Here is a 17,983-nt window from a genome sequence, read left to right as displayed (position 1 = left end):
CAGGACAGAGAACAAAGTCATTTAATATAACTGTCAGGCAATTAAGCCTCTTTTTCTTATGTGACTAGGGCATGGCCCATTATAAATAAATCCCAGCATGATCACTTCTTGGAGGTATTTTAAAATTAATAAAAGTTATATTTAAATATTTCTGTTGCAACATGAGACCACTTGTCTCTGTCTAGCTCCTTTTGGGTTCTTGTCTGGATCAGAAAATATGGCATAAATTGGTAAGAAATCTGAAATATCCAAAATGAACATGTGAAGGGAAAGCACACAATGCAAATGTGCCATTTTCTGTAACCTTCATTTAGCTACTTGGTATTAAAATGGTTCTGCTCCAGGACAATCAAAATATACATTGTTACATTTTTCTCCATCACATCATCCAACGTGCACAATAATGTATTTCTTAATTGAATTTAAAATAAAAATGACATCATTATTCTTAACAAGGTTATATCGTCGGTTATATATTATGTAAGGTTTGTCCGTCCTACAGCAAAAAATGAGGTTAGGCTTTGAACACATCTATGCTCAAAAAATCCAAGATATGTCCTTGCAGGTTTTTCAAATATCTTTTAAGCCTGGTATACTGAATATGGTTGATTTTATATGAGTGCCTCGGATTTATCTTTTTCTCAGAATTTAATTTAAAATGATCTATTCATATCAGTCTTTATAAAAAGAAAAAAACATAATGAGTGAGCTAATATTATCTGATGTCTCTCGTTCATGCTACCCTTGGGACCCTGACCAAACAAAAATCCTTACATTTAGAAAAGAGCCTCTCTGTCAGTGTGAAGCCAACCTAATCTTTGTGATCATGGATTGTGGTCAAAATCTATTAGAGCTGAACGAATTCTGCATTCTTGCTATCACAGAGATGACCTGAATACCAAGTAATAAACTCCCGTAATTTAACGTGATCCAGGAGATGTGTGTTCAGGAAGTGAAAGTGACAGAGAATGTTTGCTACCTGGCTCAGACCGTACATACACCCTATAGGAAATGACAAGTGCATTTTTAGCATAGAAAGGCCGTAATGTTTCCCTGCTTAGCAGTTGACAGTTTGTTCTCATGATAACATGAGCTTAAGGGGACCAGAACAAGCATGATTATTGAAGCCTTGTGGTGTCTCTCCTCACACAAATTGAATTCTTCTATGAGAGAAGCTGTTAAAATTCAGTACTGAAAGGTAGAAAAAAATTAGCATGTAAAGTGATTTTTATACATTCAGGCCCGTAGCCACTCTGTTTACATTTAAAATAATCTCATTATTAGTCTTCTAAAGGGGTTATTTTCATATTTTCCAATTTGCCAGCCATGCTTTAAACGGTGTGTTTGTGCAGAATTGCCTGATGTTGTTCTAATGACAAGATTGCAATTGTTTTTTCTTATTATTTTGTATTTTAGGATAACAGATTTGGGCAATATCAAGTGAAGATTGTACTTATCAACCATCTACAAGAACTTTCTGCTACTCCTTTACATGCAAAAGTACCACTGTCAAGTATCAAGCGGAACATTGTAGGTATACTAGTTTATCTTGCATATCATTTTTTTGAATATGCATATGCTCATGCATGTGTTATTTTATTTTGTGTATTGTAAAACTGATTTATTATGTTTTGTACACCTTAGTTTAAAAATGTGCATGGGAACTGTCTCACTGCGCTGAGGGAGATCTTTGTAAGTTGCACCACATTACTACCTTCTTTAAAATCCTGTCCCTAAAAATGACTCCCATATTGACAGCCCTGTATAAAAGTCACCTGAAAAAGACACATGCTTAACTTGCTTTCTGCCGTTCCAACCCGGTTTAGAGGCCAAAACAGGCTTGGTTTAATCACAGGCACAAAGTGAAGCTATAAGTGCATTGAAACTGCTTGCTGGTATATTTCATATGGTACAATCCAAGTTAAAGTGAATATAGGTTATTAGTAATACACTATGTATAAGTGTTGTATAATTCTTTTAGTATTTTGCAGAATTCTTTAATATGTTTTATGTAACAAAAAAATAAATAAAAAGTAAGGCTTTGGCATAGCTTAATAAGGATATACAACATTTGTTACTCCTGAAAGATGAACTTGCTGAAGCATGAGAAATTACCATAATGGTGTTGGCTGAGAAAACAAGCAGTCAGGATGTAACTAAGGTGATTAATGGGAACATTAGTGTAACTGCGAATCAAGGATGTGCAAGCGTTGTAGTCATACTTTTGACAACCAGTTGGAGAGAAACAGCTAGCAGACAATCACAAAATACTTACCAAAATGGAACGGTGTGTGTTCCCCTAATTGGTACTGGGATACTGATAAGTCTACCAAGATCCTGTGGACGAAGTTAAAGTCCTCCACTCATTTGTGCTTGGTTATCCTCTACTCACTTGTGCATTGTCTTTACATTTTTCCTCCCCCTGCTCACCGCTTCCTTCGGCAATATCTCTCTTCCGGTGGTTTTAATGGGTCCCATCGCCCATCTTAGGGTGACCTCTGTCCACTATCCTCTGCCAATTGAAGGGAGGTCCTGGGTCACATTGCATAATACTTTATCATACAATGCATGTCTTTTAAAATAATAGTTTCTTATGTATATGTAAACAATATGCTATATATGGGCCAGGCTAATTTGATAATTAGAAAGGAAAATTGAAAAAATGATCCAAACTGATTCTACTGTCCTGTCTATCCTGTATTGAATACATTGTCATTTAAATTGCATACAGACAATAAAATGTTTTAAAAAAGAGAAGAAAAAAAACCAGCAGTTGTTTGGAACTGCCAATATTACTTTCAGAAGATTACCGCACCTCCTTTACACATACAAAATGTAATGGTTAAAATAATATTGGAAATCCTCTTATTTACTTCAGGAAATACTTATCTTTCTTTCCTATTTAATTGTGCCCTGTACCTTTTCCCAGCAGTAAATCTGCAATGATAAATCCTTGAGCTACCCTCTAGTCAGATACTGTAAATTTCAAAAAAGGGCAGTCTGGGTCTAGAAGTATAAAGACTGCAATTCAAAGTGCAGCACTGGAAAGAGAAGAGGCCCCTTTTTAAAAGATTTTGGATCTGTTGATTTGGTGATCCATTTTTTTTTCTAAGTGCTTTTAGGGGTAATGTTATATAATTGCTCTTTTTCTGAAACTGATTATATTGATGTTTGTAAATTATTTGCATTGAGAAAGAGGTGTTCACTCTGTAATTAGGACATAACTGCATGTTTTGCCATTTTACTTCAGTAAAAAACGGTAATGAATAGCTCTTACTAGCTTTAATCTCTGCACATTATACTAATTAGCTGTGATTAAAAATTGAGGTTAGTAGATACAAGCACATCTAATGATAATGTAGATTGAGGCATATTTAGATCTTTATTTAGCTTCATGTAATCAAGGAAACTACAATATGATATTGCAAAAATCTACCAGAACCAGTAAGAGTAGTAACAGTATTTCATGTTAGATTTTGAAATGTCATTTTTGTCAGTTTTTCATTAAGTATATGGAAAACTACAAAGCGGTATGTAATTCAATATGTTAACGTAACATTATTTAGCAGGTTTCCTCTGACTTTATGAAGCAAAATTAATTAATTCTATAGCATGGTGCCATAGCTGTACAGTGACCTTATTTTGCTGTTTCAGCAGTTTAAAGATTAAACAGTAATACAACCCAAATACAGTACAGTAATTGGACTTCAAAGAAACGATGCTAAAAAACACTAACGCAGTAATGAATTTGTAAAACATTCATATATTCATTTTTCACTGACTTTGTAGTACAGTAACTTGTTTCCTTTTAATTTGTGTGATCTTAATTTGTGATTTTATTAAATTAATACAATTCTTCAGCTTCTTCCACTCCTTTTACATGTCTTTACTTTTTAATGAAAATGACAACATAGTCACAACCAAGGATGTTAATCCCTAATTTTAATAATATGAGTTAGTAAAATTGCTTAAAATAGAATGACGTACGCTTACTGTATGTGTGGGGTAGGATGAATCATACTGTCAAGGAAGTGTGGGTTAGTGTTCTGGGTGTGCAAAGTTGCCGATTTTCACTGGGGATTCCACAGAGAGTGTTGCACTGGAAAGCCCTGTGGCGCTTCAGCAGGTTAGAGAGGAAAAATCATCAGAGACTGTTTCTCCTGACTGCCCTACAGCGGATCTTCATTGGCTAAGTGGCCAGTGAGCTGGACTGGCCTTTGTCCTCTTGGGCCGGTAGTTCGCCACCATCCACTCTCTAGCTCCTGGGTGTAAAGACGCAATTAGCTTGGTTATGGGAGGATTTCTGCAGGGAACATAATTGCATAAGTGGATATTTTAAATTGGCAGAAAAAATGGGGTAAAATAATTGGTCACTCTAATTAATAAAAAACAAAATACAAGTAAATAAAATAAAATCATATGGGATTAAAAAAATAATGGTTTGATTGTTCTACATGTTATAAATCTTTATTTTTTGTCTATTGCAGTGGTGTAATATTTGCATTGACCTTGTGTCATTCATCAGTGAGATATTCAAAGGAACAGCTTTTCTGTCTTTGGATGGAATAATTGTCTCAGCAAGCTGTAAACTAAGGAAGGTCTTTACAATGAAGCTACAGCCCCAAGACACTGCTGATGAGTATGGTATGTAAAATAAATGTATTTGGAATGTGAAGTGGTTCATGTGAATAGTTATGAATTTTCGTGGACTAACTAAATTCATCAGGTACAGAAAAGGTGTTAACACTAGGATGTGCAAGTCAAAAGTTGGAGTATTCAAATTCAGGAAGTGAAACACTTGTGAAGACCTTAAGAAGTATATTTTGTAGTGAAACTTGAGCTAATGTACTATGTCATTAAAGTAATTGACTTTCATTGAATTGATGTACTGTACAAGATTCACCATTTATATGAAATCAGTTTCCTTGCAATTTACAGTAATTGGAAAATTGACTGTCCAAAATTATTTTGTGCTTTGATGTGGCTTGATATAAAATATAATGTTTAGAATTCTTACTACTGTACATACATGAACGGTTGATACTTGTCTGTTTAGCTTCTCCTATCTCTGGGATAGAACATGTCACATCTACTTGAGTTTAAGTGTATTTTGTAAATTTATTATGAGTTGTTTGCATTTCTTACATTGTTATGATATAATAGTGTAAACATGAGTGCAAAATGTCTCTTCTTCTGATTATAATATGTTCATCTTCAGCAACTGCAGTGCCCACTGTTGGATTAAAGCCTCTTTAAATATCTGTCATAACTCCTATCATACTTGGCCAAAATAGATTTCTGTTACCATCTGTTTAGTCTTTATGTAGTTTCAGAAGTAAAGGTCAGTACTGGGAGGATAAATTAGTCAAACTGTTTCCTGGAGACATGCTGCTGCTCGTTTTTCCATTACAAACTGTATCCGCCCCCCCCCCCCCAAACAAGTAAAAAACAACAAAAGTAATATACGGTAAAGATTTTTAGAAGGAATTGTGTGTAATACATATATAATAGAAATATGATGCTGCATTTTTGAAAATGGAAACATCCATAATTGGTGACCTGTAAAGGTATACCAATACCTGTATCTTGCAGTAATAATAATAATAATAATAATAATAATAATAATAATAATAATAATAATAAAGCTGATATGAAACACAAAGCTATACTATCAGTGTCTGCCAGTTAGCAGCACCTGTTGTTGTTTCATTTATAACCCTTTTGATATTATAGTGATTTAGTTTTATGTAATCCATCTATCAACTTTCATATCAAGGATGTTTTTCATTTGTAATTTTAAATGGTCATTTGAGCTGGATATGCACCCTAACTAATTGTTCTCAACTGTGAATTCTAAAGGAATGTCTGTTTGTGTTTTTGTCATGAAACAGGATGTTGCCATACTAATGATTTAAAGCACCTTGTGTAAGGGTATAGAGGGACATTTCTTTATTTTTCTTTTCAGATCCCTATAATCCCCCTGCTAATGGACCAATAGACCTAATTCCTAGAAGCTGCCAGTTTACAACAGATGTGCCCCATGTTACACAGATGATAAACATGGATAAGCTCAGAGTGGCTGAAGTTAAGATCAGTGGACGCCCCTTATCTACAGAATCTGGTATGTAGTATAACAAAAAACAAACAAAAAGTGGGAAATAAAAAAGGTATCTATAAAAGAATCCTAGATGTACTGTATCAATCTCCAGTCCTAAAACTATAACTGACCTGTTTGATGTCCTTCATTTGGATGGGGTAAGAATTTGTCTTCCTGTATACATTTAGACATTGTAGCAGAAAGATTCAATTGTTCTCCTTGTGTTCTATTTTGGTTCACTGTGTGTTATCTTTATTGCTCAGTTATTTGTTTGTCATTCCCAGTGTTTTTAGTTACTGTGTTCCTTGTACTTGTTGACCTCAGCGACCCATCTGTTCTGTTCTTTTCTTTTGTTTTTTCCTATCGAAATGTCTGCTGAAGGGATTTGTGGTAAGCTCATCTGAATATCCAGCCTTAGCCTTGTCACATATCATTCAATGGCCTTTTTGGAGATGCATTTGGCTGAGGGCCCTCCATCTTTGTCATAGAATCTAATATTGATTTTGACAGCACAGTTTGGCCCCTCAGCACTGGCTTTTGTGTATACTGTACCTCTCAATTAGACAGCTATACCTTCAAGCATCTTTCACCGGACTAAAAACAACTTGTTAGGCAATGCTGCTTGTTCAGTATGTCTTGCTTTTTCATGTCTTCTTTTTTTAATGTATTTTTTTTATTTGTATGTATATATATTATTATTATTATTATTATTATTATTTATTTCTTAGCAGACGCCCTTATCCAGGGCGACTTACAATTGTTACAAGATATAACATTTATACATTATTTCACATTATACAGATATCGCATTATTTTACATACAATTACCCATTTATACAGTTGGGTTTTTACTGGAGCAATCTAGGTAAAGTACCTTGCTCAAGGGTACAACAGCAGTGTCCCCCACTGGGGATTGAACCCACAACCCTCCAGTCAAGAGCCCAGAGCCCTAACCACTACTCCACACTGCTGCCCGTATATATATATACAAATAACCACACAGGGAAAACATCTCTGGGCTCTTCAGCTAAAGATCAGACTGGGACACCTCCAGCAAAATAGCAGCCCAACTTCAGCTCATTTAGAAACCAACAGACTATATACTGTGGTATATATATGTATTTATGTATTTTTTCAAGAAACAAGTTGCTTTTAGTTGTCTGTGTTTTGATTTATTAAAGAGCTGATGAAGCCCCTCAGGAAAATATTCTAAATTAAAAGGTTAAGAGCATGATGCAGTAGCTTAATGACATTCATTTAATGCATGTTCTGCTTAAACAATGTCGCACTGTCATTAAAAACCTTTTATGGTAAAACTGAACTTTAAAACACTTTTACAGTTTTACATTTTATTTTGAATCGTTTCAACAGATGTGCTTTTATATAAATTCACCCCCACCTTTCAGCTATGCCAACCAGCTGTGTTTTCATACATTGTTCAGTGTATAGACATATGGTGGAGGCATTTTCTTATATTTAAAAAACATGCTCTTTAATTATGCTAATTAATATGTATGACTTGCAGAGAATCATGCATTTCGATATGTTGCAGCTTATGTGACCGTTAAATCAAATAGTTTTACCAAATACCGAAATGTAATGAATTTTAATTTTAGATGATGAATCGTTTTTGCACTTTCATTCGGAGAGACAAAATGTGCTTTGTTTTAATTAAGAGATCTTTTGTGTGTCATAGTAATAGTCTTACGTGTCAGACACCATTAGAATATAACTTTGGGTACAAGACACACCATTTGGTTAAAAAAAGCATAATTTTCTATATACAGTACAATACCTCAAAAATATCTTCAGTTTGTGCTTTACCAGTTTGTAAAAGTTACCGAAGAATGTATCTTTTGTTGCTGAAATAGTAAAAAATAGATATTGCAATATGGTTCACATGAATTTGTGTAAAATATAATGTTATGCAAACAATCCTAATTTAGGAAAAAATGTTGATCAGATAACATTTTCATTAAAATCTTAATGGATTGAGGCTGGTGAATCTGACGCTTTAATTCTCTTTAACTGCTTTTCTGACTAAAGAAGTTGTAACTCATAATAGTACTGTATATATTTCCAGTTCAATAGCTTTCTTCAACTAAGCTTATTTATGCATTTTGACAGCTGTCTTATTGATGATGATTTAGCCAGTTACTGCATAGAATTACATTATGATCATAACTAGGGAATTTCCATGTAAATGAGCCCTTGTAATTGGTCCCTGCGTAATAAGCATAACAAAATGAATAATAAAGAGGATTGACATTAAGCAAAATAGACCTTTAATCTATTAATGCAATACAACCTGTGTAAATTGGAATTACAGCAATCTAATTGCCTTACAAATCCATCAATGTATCAATTTCATAGTGAAGTTATACATTGGCATAGTTGGTGAGTATAACATCCATTCCTTTATTATTAAAGGGTTTTGGTGTTATTGCAGCCTCAATGGTGACAGGTGTATGTGATATTGTACATGGCCACAGTGCACATTGCTTTCCAACCTGTTATTGTTACCCTCAGTCTGGCGTCACTATGGGTAGAAAAGCAACATTGAGCTCTGTTCACTTTAACTCGTGAGTTATTTGAAGAATGATTTTCTTTTTTCAAAGTCTGTTTTTATGAATAAATTGTTTGATGTTCCTGAAACTGTTCTGCACTGTGGTTTCATTAACACCAGTGAAAAAAAGTTTATAGTAAAGAACAATAATATATATATATATATATATATATATATATATATATATATATATATATATATATATATATATATATATATATAAATATTATGTTATTAATAAAAAAAGCCTTCTTTAAACAACTCAGTTTAAGCTTTGTGAACAGAACCATTGTCTTTCTTCTAACCACTTCAATGTAAATAAAATGGAGGTATGGAACCATATATGCTCAGTTCATCAAACCACTACTGCAGGTCTCCTTTACATAGGAGAACCTCTCCTCATAGAAAAGTTCCTGACGCTAAGGTTTCAGCACCTAAAGAGGTAATGCAAATGGCCCTTTCCTCACATGGTGTCACTGTGGAATAGGCTAACATTGTATTCCTTTGCACTCAAAATAGATTCAGAAATATCTGGTTTGCCATGACACACCATTGAATATGCCCCCTGTGGAAGGTTTGTGTTGGAAATTGGATGGCTGACACAGCTGTCATTATTTCTGATGTTGCATGCCTTTTTGTCTCGCATGCATCTTTCAAGCACCAACACCTTTTGCATCAATATTTATGTAAGATTGTAGGTTAAGACGTCCCTATTGCTGCATCCCTTTCCACATTTGTAATGTTTCATATTTCTGAACATTCTTGAACATTGAATCCGTCATTAGATCAAGAAAGAAACTGGACATTTAGATTCCAAATTTAAAATATGTACTAACCAAATTTGTACTTCTGTTTTAGATTTTGTGTTAAAATAAAGAGTCCTTTCTGATTATGACCTTAGCAAACAGGCTTTTTCAATGCTGCTGGTGTTTGACTAATTGGTTCTGGCACACAAAGTGAATACTGATGCCAGAGTAACATTAAATGTAGCCTCACGCTTGTGGTCAAAAGAACTTGCACTCCATTTGTAGCTGCAGACAGATGGCTTTGCCGCTTCTAACTGCATGCAGAAGGAGTTCCAGCTGTGTTTGAGAGAAACAGAGATGCAGGTTATCAGCGTCATTCTATGTAGTTTAATTTGATGCTTTATAAAGCTACTTTTAAAATATCATTATGACAGTATTTGCTTTTATGTAGTGCACATTAAAAGGATTGTTATACATTTGTTTTTCTTCACTCTTCATCTGTCTTCATTAAAAGAAGTACAATTCTATTAGCTATTCATTAACAAGTTTGAGCAACAAATATGACAAAAATATTGTGTAAATGTAATAGAACCTTATTGTGTCATGAACCCCAGGGTGATTGCAGTTATACATTAAGTAAGTGTTCTTTGGTATTTGCTGTAAAGTCCGAACAATCAAAAGAATCAGAGTTTCCAAAGAACAGAATCAAAATCTGTGTCAGCTGTACTAACGAATAATAATGTGATGCACCAATAACAGATGTGCAAGACTGACTTAAAATTGAGTGTTAATAATTAAGTTTCTCTAGGTTATATTGCAAAACAAAAGCATAAAGCCATGACCCCATTAGGGGTAACTGTAAAGTCTTACAATTTGTAATCCTTCTATGTGTCTTGCTCTGCATAACGTTTACAAAATAAAGGGATTCAAAAACGTATTTTTTTATGATGTCCCAAACTTTTCAGTCATCACAATAAATGAGTAGTAAAACTTCTACTCATGCATTGTGACTTCATGACGCTCATTTTTAGTATAATTTTTTTTTTTATCTTTTTGTATATGCAGAACAGATAAGCAACCATGGAACAGCCAGTGCCCGTAGCATCAGAAATCAGGATGCGTGCCACATTGCATTTGGATCAAAGGTACTGGGACCACCTCCAGCCACAGGGGGGAAAATAAGCACATCTGGTACCAAAGAGGTGAGGACAGGAGATGCCAGCACTAATGAAAAGTACAGTAAAGGACCTATTGGCATAAGTTATTGAAAGGCGTATATAGACTGTGGGGGCATCTGTCTGTATAACATGTATGCCAAACTTAAATGTATGCATCTGCACTTGAAAGAATGATGGTCAATGAAAGATTGCTGACATCAATAGGGATTCTCTCATTTCTGTAGTAAATTGGTAGTAGATGTAGCAGTAGTGACGAGGCAGTCAACGGATTTCAACAGCAAATTATTTTACAGAATGTGAAATGGAGCGACGTCATTGGTAAAGTCACCAAAACTGTGGTCCTAACTGTCTGCTGAGAGAAAGCCATCATGTTTACCATTTGTGGAGGCAGAAGGGGAGAATTATGTTTCTCTAAATCGAACTTCCAGTTGTATGTGTGCAATTTCAAGTTAATTCAAGGTGGTAAAAGCTGCAATGCTTAAGCTTGTTTCATAATAATTGCAGATATTTCTATTTTGGATTACAGTGTTTAAAGTGAAGTCTGAAATAAATTATTGTGATGGCTTGTCATTTTAAAAGCTAATTTACAAAAAAAGATATGTGATTGAAAGCAGGTAGGTTTTTGCTCATTACAAATTGCTAAAAAGTTAATGGTTCCCAAGATTTCGTTTTAATGTAGTTTTTTAAAATACAAGAAACACAGGTGGACCTTTCTGGGTGGATCTTTGTTATAAGAGGATGGATTTTGCCAGTATTATTGCATAGTACAAAATAAAAATAGAAACTCAGATCAATGTTCTTATTAAATGCATATGTAAAAAAATTAAAAACATTATTAAATATAGAAAAGTTGACGGGAGGCATAGTGTAGAGATTTTCAATTAAAATCACTGCGTTAGTGTCATCATTGATGTTTCCTTGGAGATTGTGTTACAGTATGGTAGAACAAGCATGAGTAATTTTCATTAGTAATAAAATCGGTTCATTAGAGCTGTGGGAACATGTTCAAAAACTTATTTTCATATACTGATTTATAAATATTACTAATTTGCATACAACTTCGTATAATGTATTCAAAACTGTGTAGTTATGTGTCATTAACATATTAAAGGGTTTCTTTTGATGTATCTGCAGTTAAAACGATAAGCAGGTGCTAATCATCTTTCATTTAAGCCTTTTTGCATTTTTCAATTAAAGTTCCATATGTCAGGTAACTCCATGCCAAGATTTTTGTCCATTCCTTTACCCCTTAGTTTACCGTACTTATATTTTTAGTGATCATTATTTTTTACTTAAAACGTTGGATAATAATTTGCTACTGCCCCATGTGAAGTCTTTTTGGCATTCTCAACTAATACATTTATTTTCTGTAGCAGTAGTAATAGTGTAGCCCATAGGGGGTGTTAATATGTTTGCGCAAAGGTGCTGCTGTCAACTTAACCACACTTTCAGCACCTCATCTCTCAGAAACCATTTGGGATACTGTCGATGCTTAAGTTTTGTATGATTATAAAACATCTTTAGATTGGGATCTTCACTTTGGCTGCCATATTGTGTTAATGGAGTAGATGTTTCTGGTTTCTGGATTATTCTGGCTTCACGTTTGGTAAACGGCTGTATTTTAATGCACTTTCTTTCAAATTAGGTTATGAGTGTTATACAGTAAATTCTGTTTCCATATTTCCTACGCCTCATGGTACTTCGAGGCACATTGCTTTATACCGCCGTTATCATGCGGTGCAGCTTGAAGTGTAAAACCAATACTTTGATTATCCAGCGGGGTGGAATTGTTAGAACAATGTTAGTTCCTTGTGTTGTGTTCTGCTTTGTTTGTTGTTCTTTTAATGGTTATTTCATTTGATTTCTACAACTTCAGGACAGCCTCTGTGAATCTTCTCTTATTTTCTGTATCTACAAGTGATCTAGTAACTCTGTTATCAGAAGATTTAAACCCAGTAGTACAGAGAAAGGGAGAATTTAATACTGTGTTTTCTAAGTAACACTGATTTATTTAACCCCAGTTTAAACTGTATCAACTAAGTCTAGTCTTTTAAACATTGTATTCTTTTTTTTTCTTTTTCTAAAAGTATATTGCATATGCTAAAGAAAATGGCCCTCCTTGCCTTTGTGTTTGTAGTTTATCGAGTCAGTTGCTGTAAATAACATTATTAATTAACTTTTTAAGCTAGTCTTTTATTGTTTGTAAATATTTGTGAGAACATTAACCAGTTAGTTAGAATAACCAAATACTAGACTGTTTTTTCAAGCCTTGGTCTTATACTGTAGAAGACTAAGACGTTCCTTTAGTTTACAAAAATATAATCCAGATATTTTATATAAAATTATCAAATTAACTTTTGTTTTATTACCTTCATACTTTTCAGGAAGCACTTCCATTAAAATTAATTTAATGGCAAAGAGTTTATAGACTAAACTTGTGGCAGTTCAAAATATTCTTGTCACTTGAAAATAAAAATAAAAATTGGATTTGTTTAATAAGAATATTATTCATCTTTTTGTATAGATGGCCAGCTCTCTGGGTAGCAAAATTACCAGAACTTCTTACCAGGCTAGACAAAGTAGTGGCGATAGATCGGAGAGCCAGACAGACCGGTCCGAAATCTCCAGTACCAGACATACAGAAACACAACCACAGAGTGTCCAGGAAAATCATCAAACGTCTCAGCCTGTCACCTTAGGTACGTTTATTTAAATGTGTTTAATAAGATTACAGGTACATGTTGTTCAGTAAATTCTCAGTCACTTTGGATGGCAGAACCCCTCTCAGTCTTTTACACTATATCAATCCCCAATGCACAAGACCCTTTCACTGGACTGAAGCAAATGCTTAGTAAATCGGGACTTTTGGTATATCTGTGTTAGACTTGTATTAGCTGTATTAACTTGTATTGCTATTTTTTTCTTGGCTCACAAAGCCTTTCTATCTTATGGGGAAGCAATATTTTGGCTTCATTGTAACTGCATTTGGAGGTGTCTCTGCTGTTGGGACTTTCATAATCATGCATTAGCTAGATAAGAAATCACAAAAAAAAATGAATGAAGTTTAATTATGTTGCTGTTTGCACGGTTTGTCCGATCTTCAGTCCCCAGGTGGTTCACAAGCCCACTGATGAATTTCATTATTTACTATATGCTTCATGGTCAGGAAATAATACTGGAGCTCCCATATTGGTTGGTAATAGAAAACGTACAAGTGAGTTGAATACATAAGTTAATTCTGGCTGTAATTTAGTTTGCAGCTTCTTTTGTGTGTGTGAGGCTCTAATAATCCTTCTAAAATAGAAAAATGCTCAAGTAAGATTTCGGAATGTTTAGAAAATAAGCTATAATTTAGAGCAAATGGGAAAGAAAAGTCATTGTACAACACACAGTCAAGACAACGACACCGCAAAATACACAAACACAACACAGCAAATTCAACTAAAACAATATTAAAGACAGCACTGAAAACACGGCTTACTCTGTACCCTAAAATGGATTTTTTATAGGTCAAGATGCCTTTTTTTGTTAAGTTTTAGTTTATTTTAATATATTTGTTTTAACAGTGGAGCATAATTTCCTAAAGCCCCATCCTCCGCAGAAGCAACCCACAGAGAGGCCAAGCAGGAGGAAACAGCGGGTACAAAGTGCTGGAAAAGAAGGGAGTGTGCTTTCTGATGGTATTGTCCACATTTTAGTGGTTGTTTAATATGTTGAAATTTAAAAGTTTTCTTTTTTTATATATATATATATATATATAAATTAGTTTAGTGGCTTCACTAGTGGCTTTAGTCAGTGGTTGCAGGGTAAGAGATGCAATGAGTGTTGATACAAGACTGCCCACTGCAGTGGAATAGTGGTAGTACACAAAAGGCAATTCTTCACGTCTGTGACCTCTTGTACAAACAAGTCTGGCTCATGGTTCAGTTTTTGCTCATGCTTTGGGTTGCCTTGGGTTGTCGATCCCCAAGCTAGGAATACAGGAACACCTATATTATACAGTATATGCTCATTCCACATTCAACTAACATCTCATATCCTCTTGTAAACCCTGTTTTAAGATTAGCTTAATTCATCATGACCCCAGGCTTATCTACAAAGCTCATTTACAAATCCTCATGAGAAAAATGCTAAAGAGGAATTTGTCACTAAATTCTAAGATACCATTTTTTTGGAATCTGTCATTTACTGCGATGGTTGCCATGACAGCAGCGTGAGAAATTCTCACCCATTTAAAGACTTTTTAAAGAAGATATTTCTGAGAAATGAATTATCTTTGAGATGCAGACTGAAAACGTTCCATGTTTTGGAAACCCTTCTGGCAAAATCAAATGATATGTCTGCCTGTAGCAGGGCTGGGGCCATGCACATAAGAAGGGGGCTTGTGATTGTTTATTGTAAATAAGAGTGTGTGATTGTATAAAGAAGAACGGGATTGGTTTTAGTGGGGAACCTGACGCTCTGTGTGTAGCAGCCTGCCTGCTGTCTTTAGTTGCGGGAACAAGCAGCGTGTTTGTGTTTACCAGCTGCGAGCTCCTAATCAGCAGAGCGCCAGGAATAAAAGGGTCCCGATTTATACAGATCATGGCTGCTGTAAGGGGTCAGAGCTCTGCTGCTGCCGAAGCATCGGTCCGTCTGTGCTGCTGAACGACTGGGATCAGGAAACAAAGTGACCACCACCAACGGCGATCGTGTGTATATTCTGAGTTTGGAGTTAGGTGAACTGCCCATAGGGACAGGGAGTTCGTTTCTATAGCAGTCAGGTTTAGAAGCAGGACCTTCATTTGTTAGCGGAGAAATGTGAACCGTCTTCACGGCACCTTTTGTTTGTAGTTTTTGTAAAGTTTTTATTTTGCCTTTTGTACACCGGACCGTATGTCCCACATGACCTACCATTGCTGGCAACGTCACGTGGGGTTCCTGTATGTTCATATGTACTATATGTAAATAAATCTGCACTCCTGCAGGGCGTATCAATCCCAGCCTTCCAGTCTCCTGTCAATCAAGCAGCAAACACGCACCCACGTCCTCAGTCATCATGGTTTCAATTTAATCATTTAATCACGTGTAGAGAGCCCTGTTGCACTGCCATACTGGGGTCATGCGTCATTTTGGTTTCAAAATGATAAAGATGCAATGCTGGTAGATACTCGGGCTACGTTTTGGCTTTCATATTTTCTGTTTCATTAAAATTTTCAGAGGGTAAAAACCTAACCCTTTTAAAATACTGCTTTCAAATTCAGCTGTATTCTGTGATTCACTCTGTCAAGTTTGATTATGGAAACCATTTTTTCTTTCTTTCATTAATTCATTAATCCCTTCTTTCATTCTATCTCTCTGTCTTGCTTGCTTGCTTAAATTATGTCTTTCAAAATGTACTTTACTAGGTGGTTTATAAACTAAGTAGTAAAAATTTTTTTTTTGTCTTGTTCTCACTTATTCTTTCTTCAGGCACTTTATCAGTACAATCTGGAAATAAAGACAGCTCCTCAGAGAAATCAGTTCCCCCTCTCCACAGGAGAATAAACAGTGAAGGCGCTTTACACACCTCCAGGCCTCGGAAGGAGTCGGGTTATAAGATAACAGGTTAGATGCTCTTTTAAATGGGGGGGGGGGGGGGGCAGTAAAGTTTAATTTGTGAAATAAAGTATAGCCGTGAGTGCCAGCAGGTTTGAATGCTTAGCTAATTTCAACACCATAAGTTGTATTGTTATATTTCTGACATTATCCTTCTCCAGATGAATCCTATCGTTTTTTTTAATTGTCTGTATTGATTAGCTGTTGCGGTTTCAAGTACTGCACCTGCTGCTTGATTTATATTTGCTATTGACTTGGGATGTTTAAAGCTATGTAGCGTTCTTAGTGTTTATTGCTTTTATTGGTAACCCAGTGTTATTCTGAAGACTGACTGTAATGTAACTACAGTCTATCAACCACAGCTGCTGTCAGCACATACCTGTTCAGCACTGGGTGCTCTCCGTGGTGCTGAAGCTCAACTGAAAATAAGCAAGTGCTCCAGCACCACAGAGTCGCCCAGTGAAAACTGTTGATGCCCTGGGAAAAAAACTGCTAAACTTAGCATAATCAATACACTTACTAAAGCAAATATGCAATATGAATGAGAATCAGCAAAGAAACACAGGTAGTTTATGAATATTTCCTGACCCTTATTATTATTATTATTATTATTATTATTATTATTATTATTAATGTGCATATATTTAACAACCATTTCTAGCAATGATACAGCAATAGTATAAACACTCAGCACCCATTCTTAGTCCCTGTGGGGCACGATAGAAAATGTGTTTATAATAAAAGCGATGGAATAGTAATTAAGAACCAAAGACCAACTGTGATTATTACCCATTAATATGTTAGTAAGTATCTTAATAAATGTATTTGTATTTTTTTTTTTTTCGTGGTGAGATATGAAGGCTTGCATATGGTTGATTTATCCTTAAGGTGAATTCTACTATAGCAGAAATGTATAACTAGCACTTGTACTATAGTTTGTGTACCAGCAGGTGTGCAGTGCTCATACAAGGACAAATTGTTTTTTCAGCAAGCTTTGAAGGCAAATAAATGAATATAGTTTTCAGTATGTCAGCTTTATTTATGCATTGTTGAAATACTCATTAAAATGTTAGGCTGCAATTAAGAAATGTAGCATGCATCTATCTGCGAGGAGAAATTAATTGGGTGCTTAGGAGATCATTCTTGAATTTATCTGTGCTGCAATATTGTGATTACTCTTTAATTTGCATATCTTCCTATGAAAACACTGATCCTTTTTCATTCCTCTTACGGAAGCTGGTTTTCGAAGGAAAGTGATAAGATGTTCTTTGCAATTAAAGATCTTTGTTATTAATGTGTTTGATGAGGCCGTCTTGACAGTTATCAAGTTTAAGTTTGTTTGGAATTTTCTGTTCAAGATGAACTTCTTTAAGAGCAATACGGACATGGAAATGCATTTTTCCAAGGCATGAACAGCATATAATAACAAGGGCATTTACACTGAGCAGTGATGTTCTGTTAAAACGTTTAAAGTTTAGGCAAATATTTAAAAGTTTTGCATTCTCGTACTTCCAAAATATTATTTTGCTGATCTTGTTCCTCTTCTCAAAGTAGAGGTCCATGACAATCCCTGTCCTACAAGAACTGTCTAGTATGGCATGCTTGCCACTATAAATGCAATTATTAATGACATGCTGTCATAGTTGGTATCAATTACCTGATGAGATAAGAAACCTAAATACTGTGTAGATATTTTTGAAAAACATGAATTAATACAATCTATGGTTTGTTTTATATATTCATAAGCCAAATATGTTCAGTAGTCACATCTGTGTCTTAGAACTGTTAAAGCAGTCCGTTCATCATCCAAAATGGAGTC

The 17,983-nt window shown here is 34.9% G+C and overlaps 1 protein-coding gene across 1 annotated transcript in view; it reads left to right on the top strand.

The window, feature by feature from the left end:
• The window catches only part of LOC117412648 (protein CFAP20DC-like), a 63,669-nt gene that overhangs the window by 10,514 nt on the left and 35,172 nt on the right, over positions 1–17,983 (top strand). The window contains exons 5-11 of the mRNA XM_058989602.1: positions 1,417–1,530; positions 4,488–4,644; positions 5,966–6,121; positions 10,475–10,611; positions 13,112–13,286; positions 14,154–14,267; positions 16,039–16,173. Of these exons, the coding sequence (XP_058845585.1) occupies positions 1,417–1,530; positions 4,488–4,644; positions 5,966–6,121; positions 10,475–10,611; positions 13,112–13,286; positions 14,154–14,267; positions 16,039–16,173 (988 nt within the window). The remainder of the gene's footprint in view (positions 1–1,416; positions 1,531–4,487; positions 4,645–5,965; positions 6,122–10,474; positions 10,612–13,111; positions 13,287–14,153; positions 14,268–16,038; positions 16,174–17,983) is intronic.

The sequence above is a fragment of the Acipenser ruthenus genome, chromosome 16 (assembly GCF_902713425.1).
Source record: "Acipenser ruthenus chromosome 16, fAciRut3.2 maternal haplotype, whole genome shotgun sequence".
In the NCBI taxonomy this organism is placed as follows: Eukaryota; Metazoa; Chordata; class Actinopteri; order Acipenseriformes; family Acipenseridae; genus Acipenser; species Acipenser ruthenus.
Note: the sequence above shows the minus strand (reverse complement) of the source record. Positions and strands in the feature narration are given on the sequence as shown.